The sequence below is a fragment of the Acanthochromis polyacanthus genome, chromosome 3 (assembly GCF_021347895.1).
Source record: "Acanthochromis polyacanthus isolate Apoly-LR-REF ecotype Palm Island chromosome 3, KAUST_Apoly_ChrSc, whole genome shotgun sequence".
Lineage (NCBI taxonomy): Eukaryota > Metazoa > Chordata > Actinopteri > Pomacentridae > Acanthochromis > Acanthochromis polyacanthus.
The window spans coordinates 29,339,388-29,359,456 of NC_067115.1; the positions used below are offsets into that span (position 1 = coordinate 29,339,388).

The following is a 20,069-nucleotide window of genomic DNA, read 5'->3' on the forward strand; positions in this document are numbered from 1 at the left end:
CTTTTCTTTTCTTATTTTTTTCCTGGCAAAACAATCTCAAATTTGGTGGCCTAACAATGCTCGAAAATGGGTGAAAGTTGCCACACACATCAGGACCGGTGAAAAACTTGATATTTTGTAGGATTTGCATAGGTATGTCCCAAAATGGCTCAAAAGCGCAACAGGAACTAAAGCCACGACGTGTCACCTACAGCTATGAAGTCTGGTACATATATGTAACTTGTCAAGACGAATGACAACCGAAGTACAACAGGAAGTCAGCCATTTTGAATTATGTCATATTTTGGATGATTTTGGACCAACTTTTGCACATTTTCAAAAGCTATAAACCCAAACAGGGTAACTTCAGCAGAGCTCAAATTTGGCCAGGATGTACACAAAAGTTATCAAAATGCTCCCCAAAAGTCTAAGGATGTGGAAATGGCAGCCTCCGAAATTTTGACATTTCACCATGGCACAGGAAATGCTGTGTAACTAGTCTGTACATGCTCCAAGCTGCCTGAAACTTTATATGTGTGATCAGAGTCCAACCCTCATCACATCAAGAGGTCAAAATACCCTCTTTGTCGCAGCGCCACCTGGTGGACATACTTTGACTCGCTAACCAGAAAGGATGTGAGGACCCAATCAATTCCTGTCGCCCCCTGCGTATTTAGGTCATGTCATATTAAACCAGTATCTGGCTGCTGCTATTTTCCCACCATGGTGTGCCAGCTTTTGTGGAAATGGGTTGGAACGTTAAATAATTAATTTTGGAATAAATATTGTCAATTACATTATTGTCAATTAGGGGTGGCATGGCTCAGTGGGTAGAGTGGCCGTCTTGTAACTGGAAGGTTGCCGGTTTGATCCTCGACCCATCGAGCTCACGTCGAGGTGTCCCTGAGCAAGATGCCGAACCCCTAATTGCTCCTGGTGGGTCGTGGTTAACGTCTTGCATGGCAGCTTCCGCCATCAATGGGTGAATGTGACGTATCATGTAAAGCGCTTTGGATAAAAGTGCTATATAAATACAACCATTTACCTGAAACATGTTCTACAAGCTGGAAAAATGCAGCTTTTTAGAAATTGTCACTTATCTCCTGCAATTCAATCTCAACAAATAAGCTTAAAACATAGCAACTTTTATCGCAATTTTTTAGAAAAGCTGCCGCGAATTCAGGCATTTTCGGCCGCAACAGTCACGAAAAACGCCCGCGAAATCCTGGAGGGACTGATCATCGAGCGGTTTGACCATTTCTGGGAGTCCATAAATGTACCTCAGTTTTGGCCATTACTGGAGATATGAGATGGGAACCTGCAAACATCTGACATAAGTGTTTCGCCTTTGGAATAGACTGGTAAAGATGTCCCATCAGAGAATCACTAAAAAGATACTTAATTGGGACACCTTCAATCATCACCCCTGGGCTAATGAGCTAAAATGTTTGTTTCAGTTGAACAATTAATTATTGATTTTTCACAAGTCGTTATTCTGTGGTATTCAGGAGATGAGGAGTATTATGTTTCTTAGGTTTAGAGAACAATGGTCTGTTGATATTTGGTATAAAGCAAAATTACGAACTTATTGTCTTATAAAGGACAGATACAGTGTGGAACCTGTGTGCACAGTTACACTCAGGAACATTACCATTAGAGACTGGGAGGTTAGATTCTTCTCGACAGAAGGACAGACTTTGTTTGCTGTGTATTTTCGATGAAGTTGAGAATGAGGTTCCATTTGTGTTTTAAAAAGATGTAAGGAAGGAACTTTTCAGTAAAATGTCCTCTGTTTATTTTGATTTCTCTTGATTGGATGACCATGAAAAAACTTAAGTTATGTCTTAGAAGGGAAACGTTTGTCTGGACAGAAGTCTTTGCCAGGCCTGGGATAAAAGGCAGCTTGTTTGTTTGAGGACTGAGCAGCAGAATGATGTGGATGTATTACTGGGATGCTGGTGTATTGGTGTCTTTTATATCTATGAGGGTTGCTTGTGTGCATGACATGAAAACAAAGAAATCAATTGATCATGTACTCATACAGCAGCAAATGTATATAAAATAAAATGGGCTCTAAGGTAGAACCCTGGGGGATGCCGCATTTAGGATTAGTAGAAGAAGGTGAACAGGAGCTTATTCTGACTTGTGCCTTTCAGGTAGGAGGTAAACTATTTTAATCCTGTACCCTGGGGACCATATTATTGGTACATAATGTACAGCAGACATGATGGTTCAGAGGGAGAGTCTGTGGCTCTTAAGAGGAAAAGAAAAAAGAGACAAAAATAGACTCTCAGTAAACAGGTGAGAATAACAAAAGAGCAAGAAGAGGACTGCTTAGAAAATGTTTGTGTGTGAAAACCAAAAGAGTCTTTCACACCTTCAAATGATTCCTGGCCAGACATCCAGAGAATACTGAAAGTGTTGAATGCTTCATAATGGAAACAGATGGGGATTGTTCGTATTTCCAACAAATGATGGTTTCATTTCCTCATGTACAGTTCCATGAAGGAGTAAACGTGCCACTCTCACTAATTTCCCTGCACTACACACATCTTGCCGTAAATTATGAAAATAAAGTGCCGTATAAAACAGCAGTAACTCATGTTCAGTCCATCTCGTGTAATTCAGCAAAAGGCTCGTCATCATTCATGTCGCGTGTGCTGCTCCTCATCCTCCATCTCTGTCTCATCATCATCATCAGCGCTCACAAACTCTGGCACGCTTTCCTCACACACACAGTGCCAGCTGGTTCTCACCCTCCTCCTCCCCCCTTCTCCCCCTTCCTCACCCTCTTCCCCTCGTTTTTTGAGCGCTACGTGGACGGACGGGAGCGTGTGCACACATCTCCCCAGCTACAGACTCATCCCGGCTGTTACATAAGAGCCATGCAAAGGCTTACAAATCAGATTATAATAGCTATGGGCCGCACACTCACAGAGGATAGAGGTTAGTGAAGCAACATGGCCAACCAGTGGACTGATGCTGCATGAGTTTGGACAAGGAAACATCTGGCACTCCGTCCCGTCTGGGTGTTTGTCCAATTAGTCTGGCACCTACCTGTCATACAAAGACTGACGGGACTAAGCGGTGTAATGGCTGTTGTCATTGCTTGTTTCTCTTCTGCTTGTTTTTCTTTTTGTGGTTTCGCAAACATCACCACCGGCAGCACTGTTGAATTTTCTGCCCACTAATGTCACCCCAGGCCTTGATGTTCAGCGTGATTACTATCATCCTGAAACAGCTGTTGTTGGAACAAGAGCCAGCCACCCCCGCCGTGGCCATGATGTAAGAATAACAGCGGGATTGTCCTCGATTCCACGAGAGCACAGATCTCTTCTCAGGACACACGGTACGGTTATAGATTTGCCTCTAAATAAGGTAGAGGTTCACAGTTAGGACCTCCTGGTGTCGTATCCTCAGATAGCTCAACCGCTACGGTGTGGGTTTCCGTTAAGGCGAATGCAGTCAGACATATTGTTGAGTCACCGTCCAATGGTGCCAACAGTGAATGTTCTGGGAGCAGAGCTGCATGAGAACGGTGAGGCCTTGAGGGTATCTGGAGGTGAGAAGAGGAAAAGGAGGAAATGGTGGAGACAGCGGTGAAAAGAGAAGCAGAAAACAAGAGCGACCGTCTTAACATGAAGGAAAATAGGACACGAGACTGAGATCTTTTGGGCATTGTTATGCAATTTTTTCATTGTCGTATTCCCAACTGACCCAAGCTTTCTGTTCTGACCTACACTAGGTGACAAAGACTTTAAAAAACATGAAAACACAGGCTAAACAACTGGAAAAAGTGTGATCCAAGTGCCTCTGTCACGTTGTAAAATGTCCCCACAGAAGAGAAAAAAGGGCAGTAAGGGAGCAGGTAGGTGGATCAGGAGGAGAGGGTGTTTTAATGCTGTCAGGAAGAGTCAGAGCCTCCTGTTATTGTCCAGCAGCAGGGGCTGTCCTCCTAATAGCTTCACTAATCACTCTTGTCATTTTTAATCTCCCTCTTCCACCCTGGGCATATTTAAAGCAGGGGCCTCCGTGTGCCCTACCAAGGATTAGACTAGTGAGCAGGAAAGGAGGAGGGGAGGCGTGGGAGGCAGAGGGGGAGGAGAGTAGCGGCGGCGGCGGCAGCACTCCTGGTGCGCCTCACATTGGGCGCCATGTGACTAATGCTAATGCTAATAGCACTGTTTTTAATTCTCAATAAAAAGAAGATGGTATGAGGAGACAGTTGCAGCAGACGATGTAGTAAACCTCTGCATTACTGGATACATCCTGAGCGTAAAAGCAGAATTAAATGAAAAGTCATTCTGGTTTTAACCCACCCAGCAGCACAGCTCTTTGGGTATCAGTGTCAGTCTGTCAGTCAGATGTGTCAACACCTATTTGATGGATTGATGTGAGAGTGTGTGTAGACATTCAGCCCCCTTCAGGAAGAATTTTAATGACTTTCTTTTAAGCGCCAGAATTTCTATTTGTGCAAAAGGCATTGAGTATTAAAGAGACACTTTGAGCTGTGTTTGTAACTTGGTGCTATTTAGCAAATGTTAGCATGCAGAGACGCTAAACTGAGGACCACAGTAAACATCAGACATGCTTAACCCTCCTGTTGTCCTCATTTACAGGCACCAAAAAATATTGTTTCTTCATCTGAAAAAAAATCCAAAAATTCAGTAAAAAATTCCCCAAATTTCTGATAATTTGCAAAACCTTTAGGGAAAAAATTCCAATAATTCCTTGAAAGTTTAATTAAAAAAAAAAAAATCCTCCAAATTTGGCAAGAATATTCTTGTAAATATTTTCAAAAAATGTGTAAAAATCTTCCAAAAAATCCTAAAAATATCTGAAATGATTCATATGTATCAGTAAAACTTCTAATATTTTCCTCAGAAACATTCATATAAAAATCAACCAGACATGGGAATGTTCTTAAAGAAACATTTTTACATTTTTTTTTTCACCAAAAAATGTTCAAAGATTTCCCAAAAATGTTGACAGAAGTTTCACTGTGAAAATACATACTTTTTTCCACATTTTCAAACTTTAAATCGGGTCAATTTTGACCCGCAGGACGACATGAGGGTTAATATTGACATATTAATAGTGTCATTGTGAGCATCTTTGAATGTCAATGTTAGCATAATGCCTGCTTGTTTTCTAATGCTGTTTTCTTGTCTTGTCTTCTTCTAAAAGTCTAAAAGTCATTCCAGAATTGGAAGAGAAGGTTTATTTTTCTAAAATTTTGAAGCTCAAATGTCCTCCAGTTCTGGAATGACCCAGTAGCTAATTAGCCTCGCTTAGCATAGAGACTGGTTTTATCTAAACATAGCCACATACAATAACCAACACATAAATAAAAATTTGAATGTGTGTTATCTGGCTTTGTCACCTTTTGACAGCATGTTAAGCAGCATTTTCTGCTATTTACAGTGTTTTTTCTAAGCTAAGCTAACCGGTTGCTGAATGTAGCTTCATATTACAGGCATTAGGGTGGGACCAGTTTTCTCTACAAGAGTTGCTATAAAATGCTGAACTCATGCTTCACACTGGAGAAGCTTTTAATCAGTTTTTTAACTGTTGGCGTGAATTGTAGACATTAGTCCTGTTTTTCCAACAAATCTTCCTCATATTTGTGACATCATTGACCTGTTAGCATCACCTTTTCTGTTAAAATCTGTGTTTCAAATTTGAATTAGAAGTTTCATTGTTGCTAGTTATGCTGATTTATTATTTACCAGTTAACCAACTTTTGCTGCATTGTTCAGTTTAATTCAGTCTTTAGCGTCCTGCATGAGAAATACTGTCTTGCTGCATGACAGGAACAACGCAATGTGTTTTTTGTGTTAATGGACAAAAGCTTTAATTTTTATGACAACTATAACCATGTCATTGCTAAAAATGCACATATTAAATGTTGAATACACTAACTGTTGTTCTGATAATGTAAAAATGCTTTAATATTTATATTAGGTCACACAAGCTTTATTTTACAGGTATTTTCATGTAAATTTCAATTCTTCTAAAGGTTCAAGCTTTTTACAGTAAAATATGGAAAGAAGCACATTTTTGTAACCATAAAATCAACAGTATCAATACATTTCTTCACCATAAATGAAGAAAATGTTCTGCTCTTCTGGCAACCATAGTTGCCAGAAATTTACAATAGAAGATTTTTTTTTCTTTACTGTGCAAACAGTCCTTTAAAATAGTGACTGAGATGATTTAGTGGGTTTTTTGCACTGATGTGAAAATGACAACATAATTTTTTTTGTTTGTTCTTTTTTGATATACACAGTTAAATAAATTCTTAATAGTAAATGTATTTAAACAGTTGCACATGTCCTTTTGGAGGGTATAAAAATAGATTGAACCAATCTGCAAATTATGTCAAATAAATTCGTCACATGTAGAAATATGAGAGAGAAAATAAGCCGACATCAGAACCTTAGTCTTGCGTGTGCAAACATGATGCTGTCGTATTGATCACCGTGTTCTGCAGCGAGCAGCGAAATCTAATCCCGGACTTCCGTTTAAAAGCGACAACAACTGCTTTCTATGTCAGAGCGTGTCTCAGGCTTTTAATAGTATTAGCTGAGCTTGTCCTACACAGGTGTAAAAGCCTGGTGTTTAAACTCCAGGGCTGTGTTCGCCAAGAGTGTTTTCATTAATCTCTGTGAGCAGCTCCTCGTCAAAAAGAAAACATGGCCCGATGGCCTGAAGGTGAATAGTTACTGCTGATTAAATATCACAGAGTGGATCCTGTACTAATTACAACATCCATCAGTGTCCCTCTGGTCACTTTTAAATGGATATTTTCACTCTTAAAGGAATAGCCTAACATTTTTGGAAACATGCTTATTTGACATCTTGCTGAGAGTTAGATGAGAGAATTTAAACCGCTCTCATGTCCTCGCAGTGAGTGGATCCTTCCAGAATCAGAGGACATTTGGGCTTCAACATTTTTGAAAAATAAACCCTCCTTACAGTTTTCTGCTCCATATTCATCAACAATAGGTAATAAACTATCAAAGACTTGATTGGCTCAGCTTGCACATCAACGGCACAATTTTTATTCAAATTTACTGATGGAAAAAAGTAAGAAAAAAGTAAAAAGAATTTGTCTGATCTTGATAATATGTATAATAAGGTTACATGACGTAGAGCAAGACATTCAATCAATGCTGACAATGTTATGAAAATATGAAAAATGGAAGAGAGCACATAACTTTGTTCTACCCATTCTTTAGGAAAACTGTTTGATGTTAATTCCATCCTTTTATGTGATTCACCATTTTCTTCTTCTTCTACCAGATAAAAGGGTTATGCTAACAAATTTGAATTACAGTTTCAGTGTTGCTAGTTTTGCTGATTTATTATTTACCAGTTAGCTAACCTTTTCACTTCAGTTCAGTCTTTATTATCCTGCATGGGAAATGCTGTCTTGCTGTGTGGCAGAAACACAAATTACATTGAAAAAGTAACAGTAGTTTACAATAGGAACAAGGAAAAGTCAGCTGGCCTCAGCAGTAGCATTTAGATCGGTTTGGAGTTAAATGACTTTTCATTCAAGTAAAGTCCTCGACCTGAGAGTTGAATCTCTCTCAGCAGTAAATACACTGTAAGTTGACCCGTTACATCACTGGGGTTGACCTTTACTACACCTTGCTGCTGTCACTGCAGGCTCTTAGAGAGTAGACGGACCTTTAACAGATCCATCGGGAGAGCGTGTCGGGACACTCTGCTGTCTGACCCCGATGATGATGCAAGAGATTTTAGGAAGGCAAAGGAGGACATCTCGCTGCCTTTGGCAGAATCTCTCAGTGTTTTTTTTCTCTCTTCCAGTAAGCATATTTAATCTGATCGGGTTCACCTGGGTGTTAAGCAGCCAGAAAAAAAAAAAAATGGAGAGTGAGGATCAAAAGTGTTACGTGAACCAGGCCTGAAGGTTATCTAGGTGTCAGTTAGTATTTTTGTTCCGTCTTTTCTGCTTAACATTTGTGACTGATCCACCGTGGAGAGGGTTTTTATAAATTCCTAGAAAAATTCACTCATTCATACCCAGAGGATGAATTTCTCTCACTTTGATCTGCTGACCTTTGCTCTAGTGCCACCATGAGTGACTTTATTGGTTCTGAGTTAATTGTTGGATGTATTGGCGTGAAATGTGGTCCAAGTGTCCCTCAGGATGACAGGCGATAATTGTTCAAATTCCTTAAACTTCTGTGCAGTGCCACCATCAGGTCAGAATTTGAACTTCTCCATTATTCTGCCTGCTCAGGTCAGTTTAGTGTCTGCCTCCATTTAAAACATGTTGTTTTAAATCCGCCAAGGAACATGGCAAAGTTATGTGACAATTGATGTTTGTCCATCTGTCTGTCCATCTGTCTGTGCGCCACATTACTCAAACACAAACAAACAGATTTGGATGAAATTTTCACGAAAGGTCAAAAATGACACAAGGACCAAGTGATTAGATTTTGGCAGCGATGCAACTTATAGTCTGGATCCATGGATTTGTTAAAGATTTCTGTATCATTGTGAGATAGCAGCACGGTTTCACTGTAACTATGACAACAAGTGAACACTACGTCAGCTGCCTGCTGATGATCACATGATTGTGATCCTGCTACAAATCCATCGCTTTGGACTTACTGGGATTTATCCATCGAAAATGATTCAAGGAACAATTGATTAAATTGTGGAGGTGTTTCCAAGTCCTATCAATTCCCCCCACCCGCTACATATTTAGATCACGATATCCAAACATAATGTAAACATGCCTAACACATGCCTGTGGTCAGTGCAAGGTCATTATGTTTGTGGGTACATCAATATTAAATTGACAATTCTACGTTGATATTGACTTCTACCATGAATTTTTTCTGCCCTCAGAAATGATAGAAAAACTGAGCAGCCTTGGTGAAGTACTGCGCTCTCTGAATGCTTTTCTTGTTCTGATCTTTACTCCACCTTTGCTGTGCAGGCTGATTTCTGAGCAGACTTTGGCTTCACCTGCTGAGCGTCTGTGCTCATCTTTAAATCTCAGTTGGACACTCAGTGCACCCACAAGCACGATTTTTAACAACTAGTTTGTAAGTCAGTCAGTGTTCAGTATGAAACTTACACAAGAGCATTCCTGAAACTTGAAACCTCCACTACGCGTACACTACCGTTCAAAAGTTTCATGTTTTTCATTAAAACTCACACTTTTATTCATGTGCTAACATCACTGCACAAGGGTTTTCTAATCATCATTTAGCCTTTCAACACCATTAGCTAACACAATGTGGCATTAGAACACAGGAGTGATGGTCGCTGGAAATGTTCCTCTCTACCTCTATGGAGATATTCCATTAAATATCATCTGTTTCCATCTAGAATAGTCATTTACCACATTAACAATGTCTAGACTGTATTTCTGATTTATTTAATGTTATCTTCATTGAAAAAATGCTTTCTTTCAAAAATAAGGACATTTCTAAGTGACCCCAGACTTTTGAACAGTAGTGTAAACTAGAAGCTGACTTTTCAGTGAAATGGGAGATTTCTTGCACCCCATAGTTAAAGATGAACAAATATTCATGGATTCTTTTCAATTAAGGTCAGAGAACAGAAGGGATTTACAGAATTTTCTCAGAAGCTAATTAAATTTTCATGCAAAAAAAAGTGTACTAGGCATAAATGTTTATCCAAAGCAGCATGTTTTTACAGGGTTCAATGTATCTCTCTTGAATTATGATGTTCACCGTGTAGTAGGAACAGCCTTTTCAGAGATGCGCATTGAAACTAGGTCTCTGCGTTGCCTCCACTCACATGCATCCTTCACGGCGGTCTTCACCACCACAAGTGTGCGTGACGTTGCGTTCTGTGACATCACAGGTTACATATCACCCACGTCACTACTGTTTTTTCTCGCCGGCCAACTGCACAATTTATGGATCTCTTTAAGGTTCAGTTCACAGTGCCGATGCTGCTGCTCAGCTCACCTTGTCGTGTCCTTCCCCTGCAAGGAGATGGAGAGAGAGAGGAGAAGGAGGGCTGAGAGGGAGTGCTGGGTGAGGAAGAGGCTGAATGAGAGACACATTAGAGGTACAAAAGGAAGCAGTTGTGTGTAAATGCACAGTGACGTTGCTGGTTCCCCCGGGGAGGTTTGAAATCACTGGCTTCCTGGCCATTAGGTGAGACTGTTGGCTTGCATCACATTTACATGTGGAGCAGTAAGTCAGTGGGAGTAGCGGAATCAATCATCACTCCCTCGGCTATCGGCTGCGACATGCTATATATAGTCGTTTAATGTGAGGACGTCCTGGTGTGTGGCCTCCTTCCGCCGCTGCACTCAGTGTCTTCAACCCCGCAGCCGTCAATGCACAGCGTAGACTGACTTTGCAAGCGCCTGGGGGTTGAACGTGCATCGACAGCAGCTAGAGCAAAGTCGCTCCACTTAACAGCCACCAACAGCTCATTTTTATTCATTCAGCTGCTCTTCCCCTGCAGAGCCGTACTCAGGTCCCTATAGACGCTGCTTGACTGAGTTGTTTTTCATCCATTTCGCTGAAGAAATAACTTCTTTCTACTGACTGTGACTGCTCTGCCTCCCTGTATCTGTAAGCCAAATAAGTCATGTGGATTCAAACACACAAATACGTTATGGGTGAAAGTAGAGCCTTCGAAGAGTGTGGCTTCTTTGGCTTGCAATGGGGATCAGACGGTAAATCAGTGCTGAAATTCTGTTGAAGAAATTTCACCCTTAGTCCTTCAGCGTTTTCTGTAGTTGGGTGTTCATTGGTATTCCGGCATACGGTGGGCTTACCAACACAGAGCATGAGTCTGTGAAGGTAAGCCGACCCAGAGCATTTACAGAGTCCACATTTTAGAGGGATGGTCAGAGAGTAGGGAGGAGGTCATATGTAAGCATAAGGGTGAATAGTGGTGCTTATAGTTGCTAATCAGTGACAGAGGACCAAACAAAAAGAACAAAGAGTAATTGAATCGAGAAGTCTGACAAGCAGTTGCAAATAGCAAAGGTCTGACAACAAAAGCAAGAGGGATGTCTGGCAGACAGTAACGCATAACAAAAGATGAAAGAATTGTGGATAACCGTGGGAAATGGAATGAAGGAGTGATAAGTGACACAGGAAAGTATCTGTAGCAGCAGGTGTGTGCTATTTTCTTCCTTAATTCTTATAACTTTAATTACAACTTGTGCATCATGCGGACATACACTACTGTTAAAACGTTTGAGGTCACTTAGAACCATGCTTATTTTTGAAAGAGAAGCAGTTTTTTTTTAAATGAAGATGACATGAAATGAATCAGAAATCCAGTCTAGACATTGTTAATGTTACTAAATGACTATTCTAGCTGGAAACAGCTGATTTTAGTGGAATAACTACATAGGAGTACAGAGGAACATTTCCAGCAACCATCACTCCTGTGTTCTAATGCTACATTGTGTTAGCTAATGGTGTTGAAAGGCTAATTGATGATTAGAAAACCTTGTGCAGTTTTGTTAGCACATGAATAAAAGTGTGAGATTTCATGGGAAAACATGAAATTGCCTGGGTGACTCCAAACTTTTGAACAGTAGTGTATGTTTCTGGTGGTAAAACACGTAGGGCTGATCTGTGGACAGAGAGAGCAGCGAGGTTTATAAGGCTAAGCCCGTGACAGCAGTTTATGCAGCGTAAGACTTTCTGAGGATTGCTGCTCCGTGAGTCATCGTGGCAAAGTCTGTTCTGATCCCACTTACGAAAGCTCAATATTCTGACAGCGACGCAAAAGCACACGAAAAGAGTCCAACGGCCAACCCCGTTTCCTGCCGTTAGCTTCACCTACACGTCACTACGACGTCCTTGCATCTTCTTCAGCTGGTTACCATGGAGACGGGTACCTGAGCATGCCTATCTTATCGAGTGTCGTGTGTCTCGGCATCTGTGACTTCCTCTTTCTCCCGCATCGTTTTCTTTGTTCTGTTGCACTTTATGTTCAGACTCCAGCAGGTAGCTTCAGGATCATCACCACACTGTCAGTTGAGAGGCTCTGACTGTACCATATATGATTCGTGTACGTATGAGCCCCAGCTGTGGTGACACCTCTGGAGTTCATGTATTACATACAGAACTGCTTCCCACTGGGCACTGTATAAAGGCAGCTGTCATCTGATTTCAGGTGTACAAATGCTGTTAGACTTTATACACAAATATACTGTAGGCCATGGTTTTATATAGAAACTAGTATTCTCTACTCAGCGCAGTTTAACATGGACTTTAATGAGTCATCGGCGCTGACAACAAAATAAAAGGATAAGATCAAAGACAGAAGATGAGTGCTTTTTTGCGCTTTAATCTTGTCAGTGTGTGGGCTCAGAATATTTAGCTGTGCATAATGATATTGTCACTGTTTTGGTGGTTCTGCAGGATTTTGCCAATTATCTTCTCTCTCTATAGACAGAATCTAGCTCAATGTTCTGACCCAAGATGATGATTAGTGTTTACGTCCACACCGGGCTGAACGTGTGCGAGTGAAGCTTAGAAAACAATTAGAATTTATCAAGCCTTGTGTTTTCTTGTTTTGTGCTACTCTAGTGAGCAGCTTGGCGCCGTTCTTCACAGTTTTGAGGCCACAGAAAGAGGATAAATGTGCCACTCTGAATTCATGCATCAACACAACAGCAGCCAGTAAATACAATGCGCCATAGCAGGATAAGTAATGTGTAGAGCTTATCCTTGAATCTAGAGAAAAGGCTTACACTAGAGCTTAATCCCTTCCTGTGGTTGCTGTTTTGGACCTGCTTACTTCTGATTTTACAAACCTTTATGTAAAAACTTCACATGTAAGCATCCCAGGTCTGCTGGATGACTGACACTGAAGAAGATGCTTGAAAGGCTTCCTATATAAATGATTTAATTCAGTTTATTGCCATATATTCAGCATGAAAAATGCTGGTGGATTCACAGAAAAAGTCCCAATATTCTTGTAGATATTTTCCTTATTGTTAATGTCTTATTCAGTCTAGATATTAGCAATGTCTCGACTGGATTTCTCATTAATTTAATGTTGATCTTCATTGAAAAGAAACTGCTTTTCTTTCAAAATTAAGGACACTTATACTTATGAACAGCAGTGTAGCATCTCATTTTTACTCATTAACTCAAAATATTTAGGTTTGCAAAGATGTCCAGGAACCAGAAATGTAACCTTCACTCGTTCAGTCCAAGAATCATGTATGATTTTTTCCGTTTTGTTGCTCGAAGGAAAAGAATTCATCCCTGCTGACCTTAGCTTTCGTGGTTTCTTTGGTCACGCTTTCTGATGTCCCTTCTTCCTGCTGGATCTCTTTGTAAAGTACTCTGAGCGTGAATCAAGTGAAAAAACAAGTCCTGAATGCCTTTCCTCCTCCCTCGGTCCGCCCTCTGAGGGCTGTCTGGCCTCATTGTGTCAGAATGCTGCCCCCCTCAAGGCGTCCGGTTATATCACAGACTGGAGCTGGATGGTGGCAGAGCTGCAGCTGTTATCAGCAGACAGAGTGAGCGACTATTGCCGTGTTTATGTCTGTGCATGTGGATCTGTGCCGTGTCTGAAGCTTTGAATGCCCAAACACTTGAGATGCTCGTACTTCTTGAACTCCACTGGCTAGCTGCATCACACGAATATCGCTGAGACGAGATGCAGAAGCCATTTTGCCTGAGCAGTGAAGCTTGATAGTGAAATTTAAAAAGGCAGGAAGTAGGGGTCTGATCTGAGGGAAAATAAGTCTTTCAGTAATGTGGAGTTTATCTGTGTCTTCATGTGTGTGTGGGTTCTTATTATATAAGCTGACAGAAAACATCATATCGGCTGCAAAAGGAAAAAAATATTTCGAAAATTGGGACATGAAATGGCAAAAATGAGACACAAACGGACAAAAGGGAGAAACAAAGAATGACCAAAAATTTGACAAAAGTTACAAAGCGAGCAAAAATAAGAAAACACCCCAAACGAGCTACCAAAAAGATGACAAAAGTGTGAACAGCAGATGACAAAACAAGAAACCAAAACACAAAACATGAAAACAAATGACAAAAGTCAGACACAATTTTTTTACGAATATGGGACACAAAATGTCAAACAAAACAATGAGCAATCTAGTATTTTACTTTATGATCAAACAACTTGTCATGGTCTACGAGAATTACTTAGAATTTGTTTTGCAAATTAAAATTACAGTTAATGTCTTGTCTGTAATTTTTGCCTTTACACAGTCGTCCTGTGGGCTGGATTGGACCCTCTGGAGGGCCGGTTTTGGCCCACGGGCCTCATGTTTGACACCCTGGACTAATTGTTTAAAGACACGCTGTAACCTGCAATTGATTCCAAAGTAGACACTGCTTAATTCTAAGTGCTCCTCAGTTAGAAAGGCAGATTTATGTTCCTGTAGAAGTGTTTAGTATTATTAATAATATATTAATCAGGTTTATTCCACTGAAGCTCACTGAGATGAAGCCACACAGCCCTGATGATGTTGCCTGATGAGTGCTGGTGATTGCTGCAGGATGGTTTCTATGCTTTTGTTGTTTGAGTTTTTCCTAATCAGTTCAGAGAAGCACACTACTCCTAAAGAGAACAGGAAACATCAGTATCTGTGTAATTCGTGTCATGTCATTGATTCGTCTCTTTTTGCCCTTAAACCAGTTTGAAAAGGAAACTTTGTCATCATAAATCTGTTAGCTGTATTTGTATTTTACTTCATGTGCAACACCTGAATGTTTTTTGTTTTTGTCTCTGGCAGATTCTTTTTTTTTTTTTTTTTTTAAATAAGCGTTTTATTTTGACATAGAGAATGGCTGGCATGGTAAAATTTGCAGCATTTTGCATTTTAATCATTTGTTGAGCTGATAAAATGTTTGTTTTTGTCTTGTTTTTGCAGAAAGTGAGCGAGAAGGTTGGAGGAGCAGAAGGAACGAAGCTCGATGAGGACTTTACTGAAATGGAAAAGGCGAGTCTGAACTATGTTTTCTCAAGTTACTCTAGGGATTATAGCTAGATTAGACTGTAGTCATTGTTAAAATCACATTCAAACACTGCAAAATACAGTTTAAGGTTTAGTCATTAATCCACTGATTTAGCTTTGAGGCACAAATATTCTTCCCGAAACGAACAGGATTTTGCCATAGAGGAGTTTTTGGTATTTGCCTTTGCTGAGCCATATTAAAGGTTTCTTTTGATAAAATGGTCTGAAAAAAACAGGAAATAGCAAACCTTTCCTGTATGCAGACAATTAGGTTTACTGACATGTGTAACCAACTTCTCAAAGGCCACAAACACCCTGTTCAGTGTTCCCCTCCAGAGAAATCTTACACAATTAATTCAGAACTAACATTTTGGAAGAGTGGTTGATGGGGCAGAGCTGTTCTCACTCTCGGCGCCATTCTGCAGAACGCTTTCTCTTATCTTTTCATTCTCAGCTTGATGCAGGTTTAAAATCCATTAATCACGCTTTTTCTTGTCGCTGGTTTTACAGAGGGTGGACGTCACTGCTCGAGCAGTGCTGGACATCATGACCAAGACCACCGAGTATCTGCAGCCAAACCCAGGTATATAAGCCAGGTTATTTCTTCTGATTTCTTTTGTCTCCCAGAAAAGTAAACTATTAAAAAACAAAGCCGTCCACTGTCTTATTACTGTTTTCAATGCTATGTACAGTACAGTACTGTTTAAAAGTTGGTGTCACATAGAAATGTCCTCATTTTTGAAAGAAAAGCAGCTATTTTTTCAATGAAGATAACATTAAATTAATCATAGATACAGTCTAGACATTATTAATGTGCTAAATGATTGTTCTAGCTGGAAACGGCTGATTTTTAATGGAATATCTCCATCGGGGTACAGAGGAACATTTCCAGCAACCATCACTCCTGTGTTCTAATGCTACATTGTGTTAGCTAATGGTGCTGAAAGGCTCATTGATGATTAGAAAACCCTTGTGCAATTATGTTAGCACATGAAAAAAGTGTGAGTTGTCCAGGTGTCCCCAAACATGCCAGTAGCATACCACTGGTGGCTATGGCAAAGAGCTAATTTTGAACAGTGACTGGCTCTTGTAATGAGGTTTAAAGTCACTTCAGACAGTGTAAAGTGCCAGCTGGAAGCATTTTGGTATCTTGTTACAGCCGTGCTTTGCTTTTCTAGGCGTCAGTCAGCTTTATTTTTACATCTTTTGTCAGTTTCTTGGAGGAGCCCGTCGCTGCTGAGTGTCGCCACTGAGTTTAAAGAGAATTTATCAAACTGAGCCATCATCAGCTGACAACTCCTGACCTCATTTGTTGCGCAGGCCGCTGTTACTGTTGATTTTTTTTTCTTTTTCTTACATTCATTAAATAAAAATGACAGTAAAAGTATGTCAACAGTTGAAGAAATTCACAGTTGTGTCACAGTAATTTGATGCTCGTTCCACAGATTTCTTCAGTGTAAATTTATCATTCCATGAGATCTGTAGTTAAATGAACACAGTAACTGAAATAGCATCTATTTGCCTCACTGTGATGTGTTCTGATGTTGAAATATATCCAGGAATAAATACATAATAAATGTTAACAGTCACAGTAAAATATGATTAATAGTAAAATTGTTGTGCTTTTGCTTCTTTAAATACTTACAATTCTTGTAATTTCCAAAATTGCTCCATAAATGAAGGTTTGCTCAGCAACTAAGCTGATTTTGTTGATGCATACTGACTCTTACCTTCTGGCCTTCTGTTTGCTCGTCACCTCAAACCCTGAACAGTTTTTCCTGGATGCTTCAGATTTTTTTCTGAAGAGTGCATCTGAATTTTGTCTGAACCTGTCAAATTCCCACAGTGGGTCTGATTGTGCTCACAATGATCCTCAAATTGAATAAACTCCAAATAAATTGCAACAAACCACAATGAGGCATTTTGATTAGATCTGATTCTGGTGTCTTTGGCCTGCAAATTTAAACAGCACTCAAACATTTGCCCCAGGGTGTTTTTGAATTCATTAGTGCTTTGTCTTCACAGCTACCAGAGCCAAGATGAGCATGATGAACTCCATGTCACGCATCCGGGGTCAGGAGAAGGGCCCCGGCTACACGCAGACTGAGGCCATCCTGGGAGAGTCCATGCAGAGGTTTGGCAGGGAGCTTGGCGAGGAGTCTGGCTTTGGTGAGCTGCAGCGCAGAAAGTCTGACAAGCACAAACTATTTTTTGTAGGCTTCACAAGAACAAAGTGGAATAATTTCAGTCCCTCAAGGACGCAGTAACAATGTCATGAAAAATGTATGAGCCTGTTTTGGAGACGAGATGGCAGCGGTTAGTTATTTACTTCACAAGTGAAGGTATTAAAATGATATGAGAGCGAAGCCTGTGTCTTCAAAATCTGCAGTAGATTCTAATGAGATGCTATAACTGAGAAGGACACCTATGAAATATTGAGACGTTTTCTTTTCTACACGCTGGCATTGAAATGGGGCTGCAGTTTCTTGGTGGTTAGCACTGTCGCCTCACAGATAGAAGATCACCGTTTTGCGTCCTGGCCTTCCTGGGATTTTTCTGCATGGAGTTTGCATGTTCTCCCTGTGCATGCGTGGCTTCCTCCCCCAGTCCAAAAAAATGTTGAGGTGAATTGGTAGCTCTAAATTGTCCGTAGGTGTGAATGTGAGTGTGATTGTTTGTTCCTGTGTGTAGCCCTGTGATAGGCTGGTGACCTGTCCAGGGTGTCCCCTGCCTTCAGTCTAAGTCAGCTGGGATAGACTCCAGCCCCAAGCGACCCTAATGAGGATTAAGCGATGGATAGATAACAGACGGATGGATGGATGGATGGCATTAAAATACATCATTCAAGTTATTTATGGTCTAAATGTGAGTGTAATTTTCCCAGGCCTTGCTCTGATCGATGCTGGAGAAGCCATGCGTGAGCTCGGAGAGGTGAAGGACGCTCTGGACATGGAGGTGAAGCAGAACTTCATTGATCCACTGCAGAACCTCCATGAAAAAGATCTGAAGGAGATTCAGGTACGAGTGCAGAGCTTTAACACACAACGACAAGGGGATCTGAAGTCATCCCCGGTTCAAGGGTTCAGACTACTGTTTGTCTTTTGCAGCATCACCTGAAGAAGATGGAGGGTCGCCGTCTGGACTTTGACTACAAGAAGAAGCGTCAGGGCAAAGTGACAGACGATGAGATCAAACAGGCACTCGAGAAGTTTGACGACTCAAAGGAGATTGCTGAGCAGAGCATGTTCAACCTGCTGGAGAGTGATGTAAGGATCTGCCTTCCTGCTCGGTGTTCATGAGTAGTGGCTCAGTCTCAAACAATTTTCTAGTTCCCTCAATAGTCTTTATTTATTTCATCATCTCAAACTTTCCTCTCTTGGTGTCACTACATCTCTTTCCATTACCCTTTTGTGCACCTCAAACTGTGCCAATAAATTGGGGTCATGGCTCGTGATGTAGTCGAAGCCCCCTGTATTACTGCTGCTGGAGAAAAACATTTATGTACCAAATTGAAAATACAAAAATGAAACCCTTATGAGCATCAGCCTGCCTCAGTGGCATCCATAGCTATCATTATGTGACTCTTATTCAAACAGGAACCAGCTTAGGATGCAATTTTAGACACTTTCACATCTACAGTGGTTCCAGATGTTGCTCCAGTTTATTTACAGTCACCCCTAAGCAGTGTTTATGCACTTTATATTGAGCTCAGGACTATAAAATACCCTAAAGCAGGGGTGTCAAACTCATCTTAGTTCAGAATTCAGCCCAATTTGATCTCAAGTGGGCCAATATAAAAACCTATACAGAACCACAACTCCAAATCTTTCCTTTTTTTTTAGTGCAAAAAAGTTCACATTTAAGGAATCATCTTTTTACAAAATATTATGAACAACCTGAAATTTCTTAAGAAAAATAAATTTAATTTCAACAATACTATGCCTCAGTTTATCATTTACACATTACAACTTACAGATCACAGAGTGTCTATAAAGGCAGGTATCTGAATCTGAGCAATATAGTATTTTACTTCATGATCAGCACAAAAGTCAGACAAAAAAAGCCAAAAACAAGATAAAATATTCAGAAATGAGTCACAAAATGACAAAAAAATGTGACAAAGGACTTGAAACTAACAAAAGAGACAAAAATTTGACAAAAAGTTACAAAGCCACAAAAAAATGAAAAAATGATTCAAACGAAACAAAAAAACTACACAAATGACAAAACAAGGCAAAAATGACAAAAGTGAGAACAAACCAGCATAAAAATAGACACACAAGCGAGACAAAAAAGGATGCATAAAACAACGAATAAAGCAAAACACCAAAATGGCAAAAAATCAGACAAAAACACAAGCGAGACAAGAAAGAACACAAAATGACAAAAATGAGAAACACAAAATGACAAAAGTCAGACAACAAAGACAAAATGCAACAAAAACAATGCAAAATATTACAAAAAGAGACACAAAACGACAAAAGAACAATGAACACTAGCATTTTACTTTATGATCAAAACAACTTGTCATGGTCGAGAAATTATTTTAAAATTATAGTTTTACAAATTTGCAGTGAATGTCTTCTCTTTAACTTATACACTTTACAAAGTCGTGCCATGGACTGAATTGGACAATCTGGGGGACCAGTTTTAGTCTGTGGCCGCATGTTTGACACCCCTACCCCAAAAGACTTGAAACTGACCTTGAGTTTGGGATTTTTTGTCACCATCCAGGATTCCAAATAATTTTTTTCACTGAGTACTTTCTTCCACCTTTTCAAAGGAGAAAGACTCACTTACTGAACATCTTATCATTAAATACTACATTTACCGATGTTCCCTAACGCATCACAGTGCAGCCTGCTGACTGTGGTGTGCTCTGACAGGTGTTTGACCACAAAGTACATTAAATTAGTCAAATAGGCATGTTAATATCAGATCTGTTCAAGATGAAACCGAGTGATTTTTTTCTTTGTCTGAGTGGTTTTATATGAGCAGAAAAAATAGCTCTTTAAGGTGCATATTTTACAAGAAGGCCTCATTTTTTAATGTACATACCGCAGCTGACTGTGTTCGTGTCATTATAGGAAGCTAAAATTATCATTGT

The 20,069-nt window shown here is 40.1% G+C and overlaps 1 protein-coding gene across 1 annotated transcript in view; it reads left to right on the forward strand.

Moving 5' to 3' along the window:
• sh3gl2a (SH3 domain containing GRB2 like 2a, endophilin A1) overlaps window positions 1-20,069 on the forward strand; it is a 54,336-nt gene that overhangs the window by 25,262 nt on the left and 9,005 nt on the right. Inside the window, 5 exon segments of the mRNA XM_051945600.1 lie at window positions 14,879-14,947; window positions 15,473-15,545; window positions 16,988-17,131; window positions 17,847-17,980; window positions 18,070-18,228. Of these exon segments, the coding sequence (XP_051801560.1) occupies window positions 14,879-14,947; window positions 15,473-15,545; window positions 16,988-17,131; window positions 17,847-17,980; window positions 18,070-18,228 (579 nt within the window).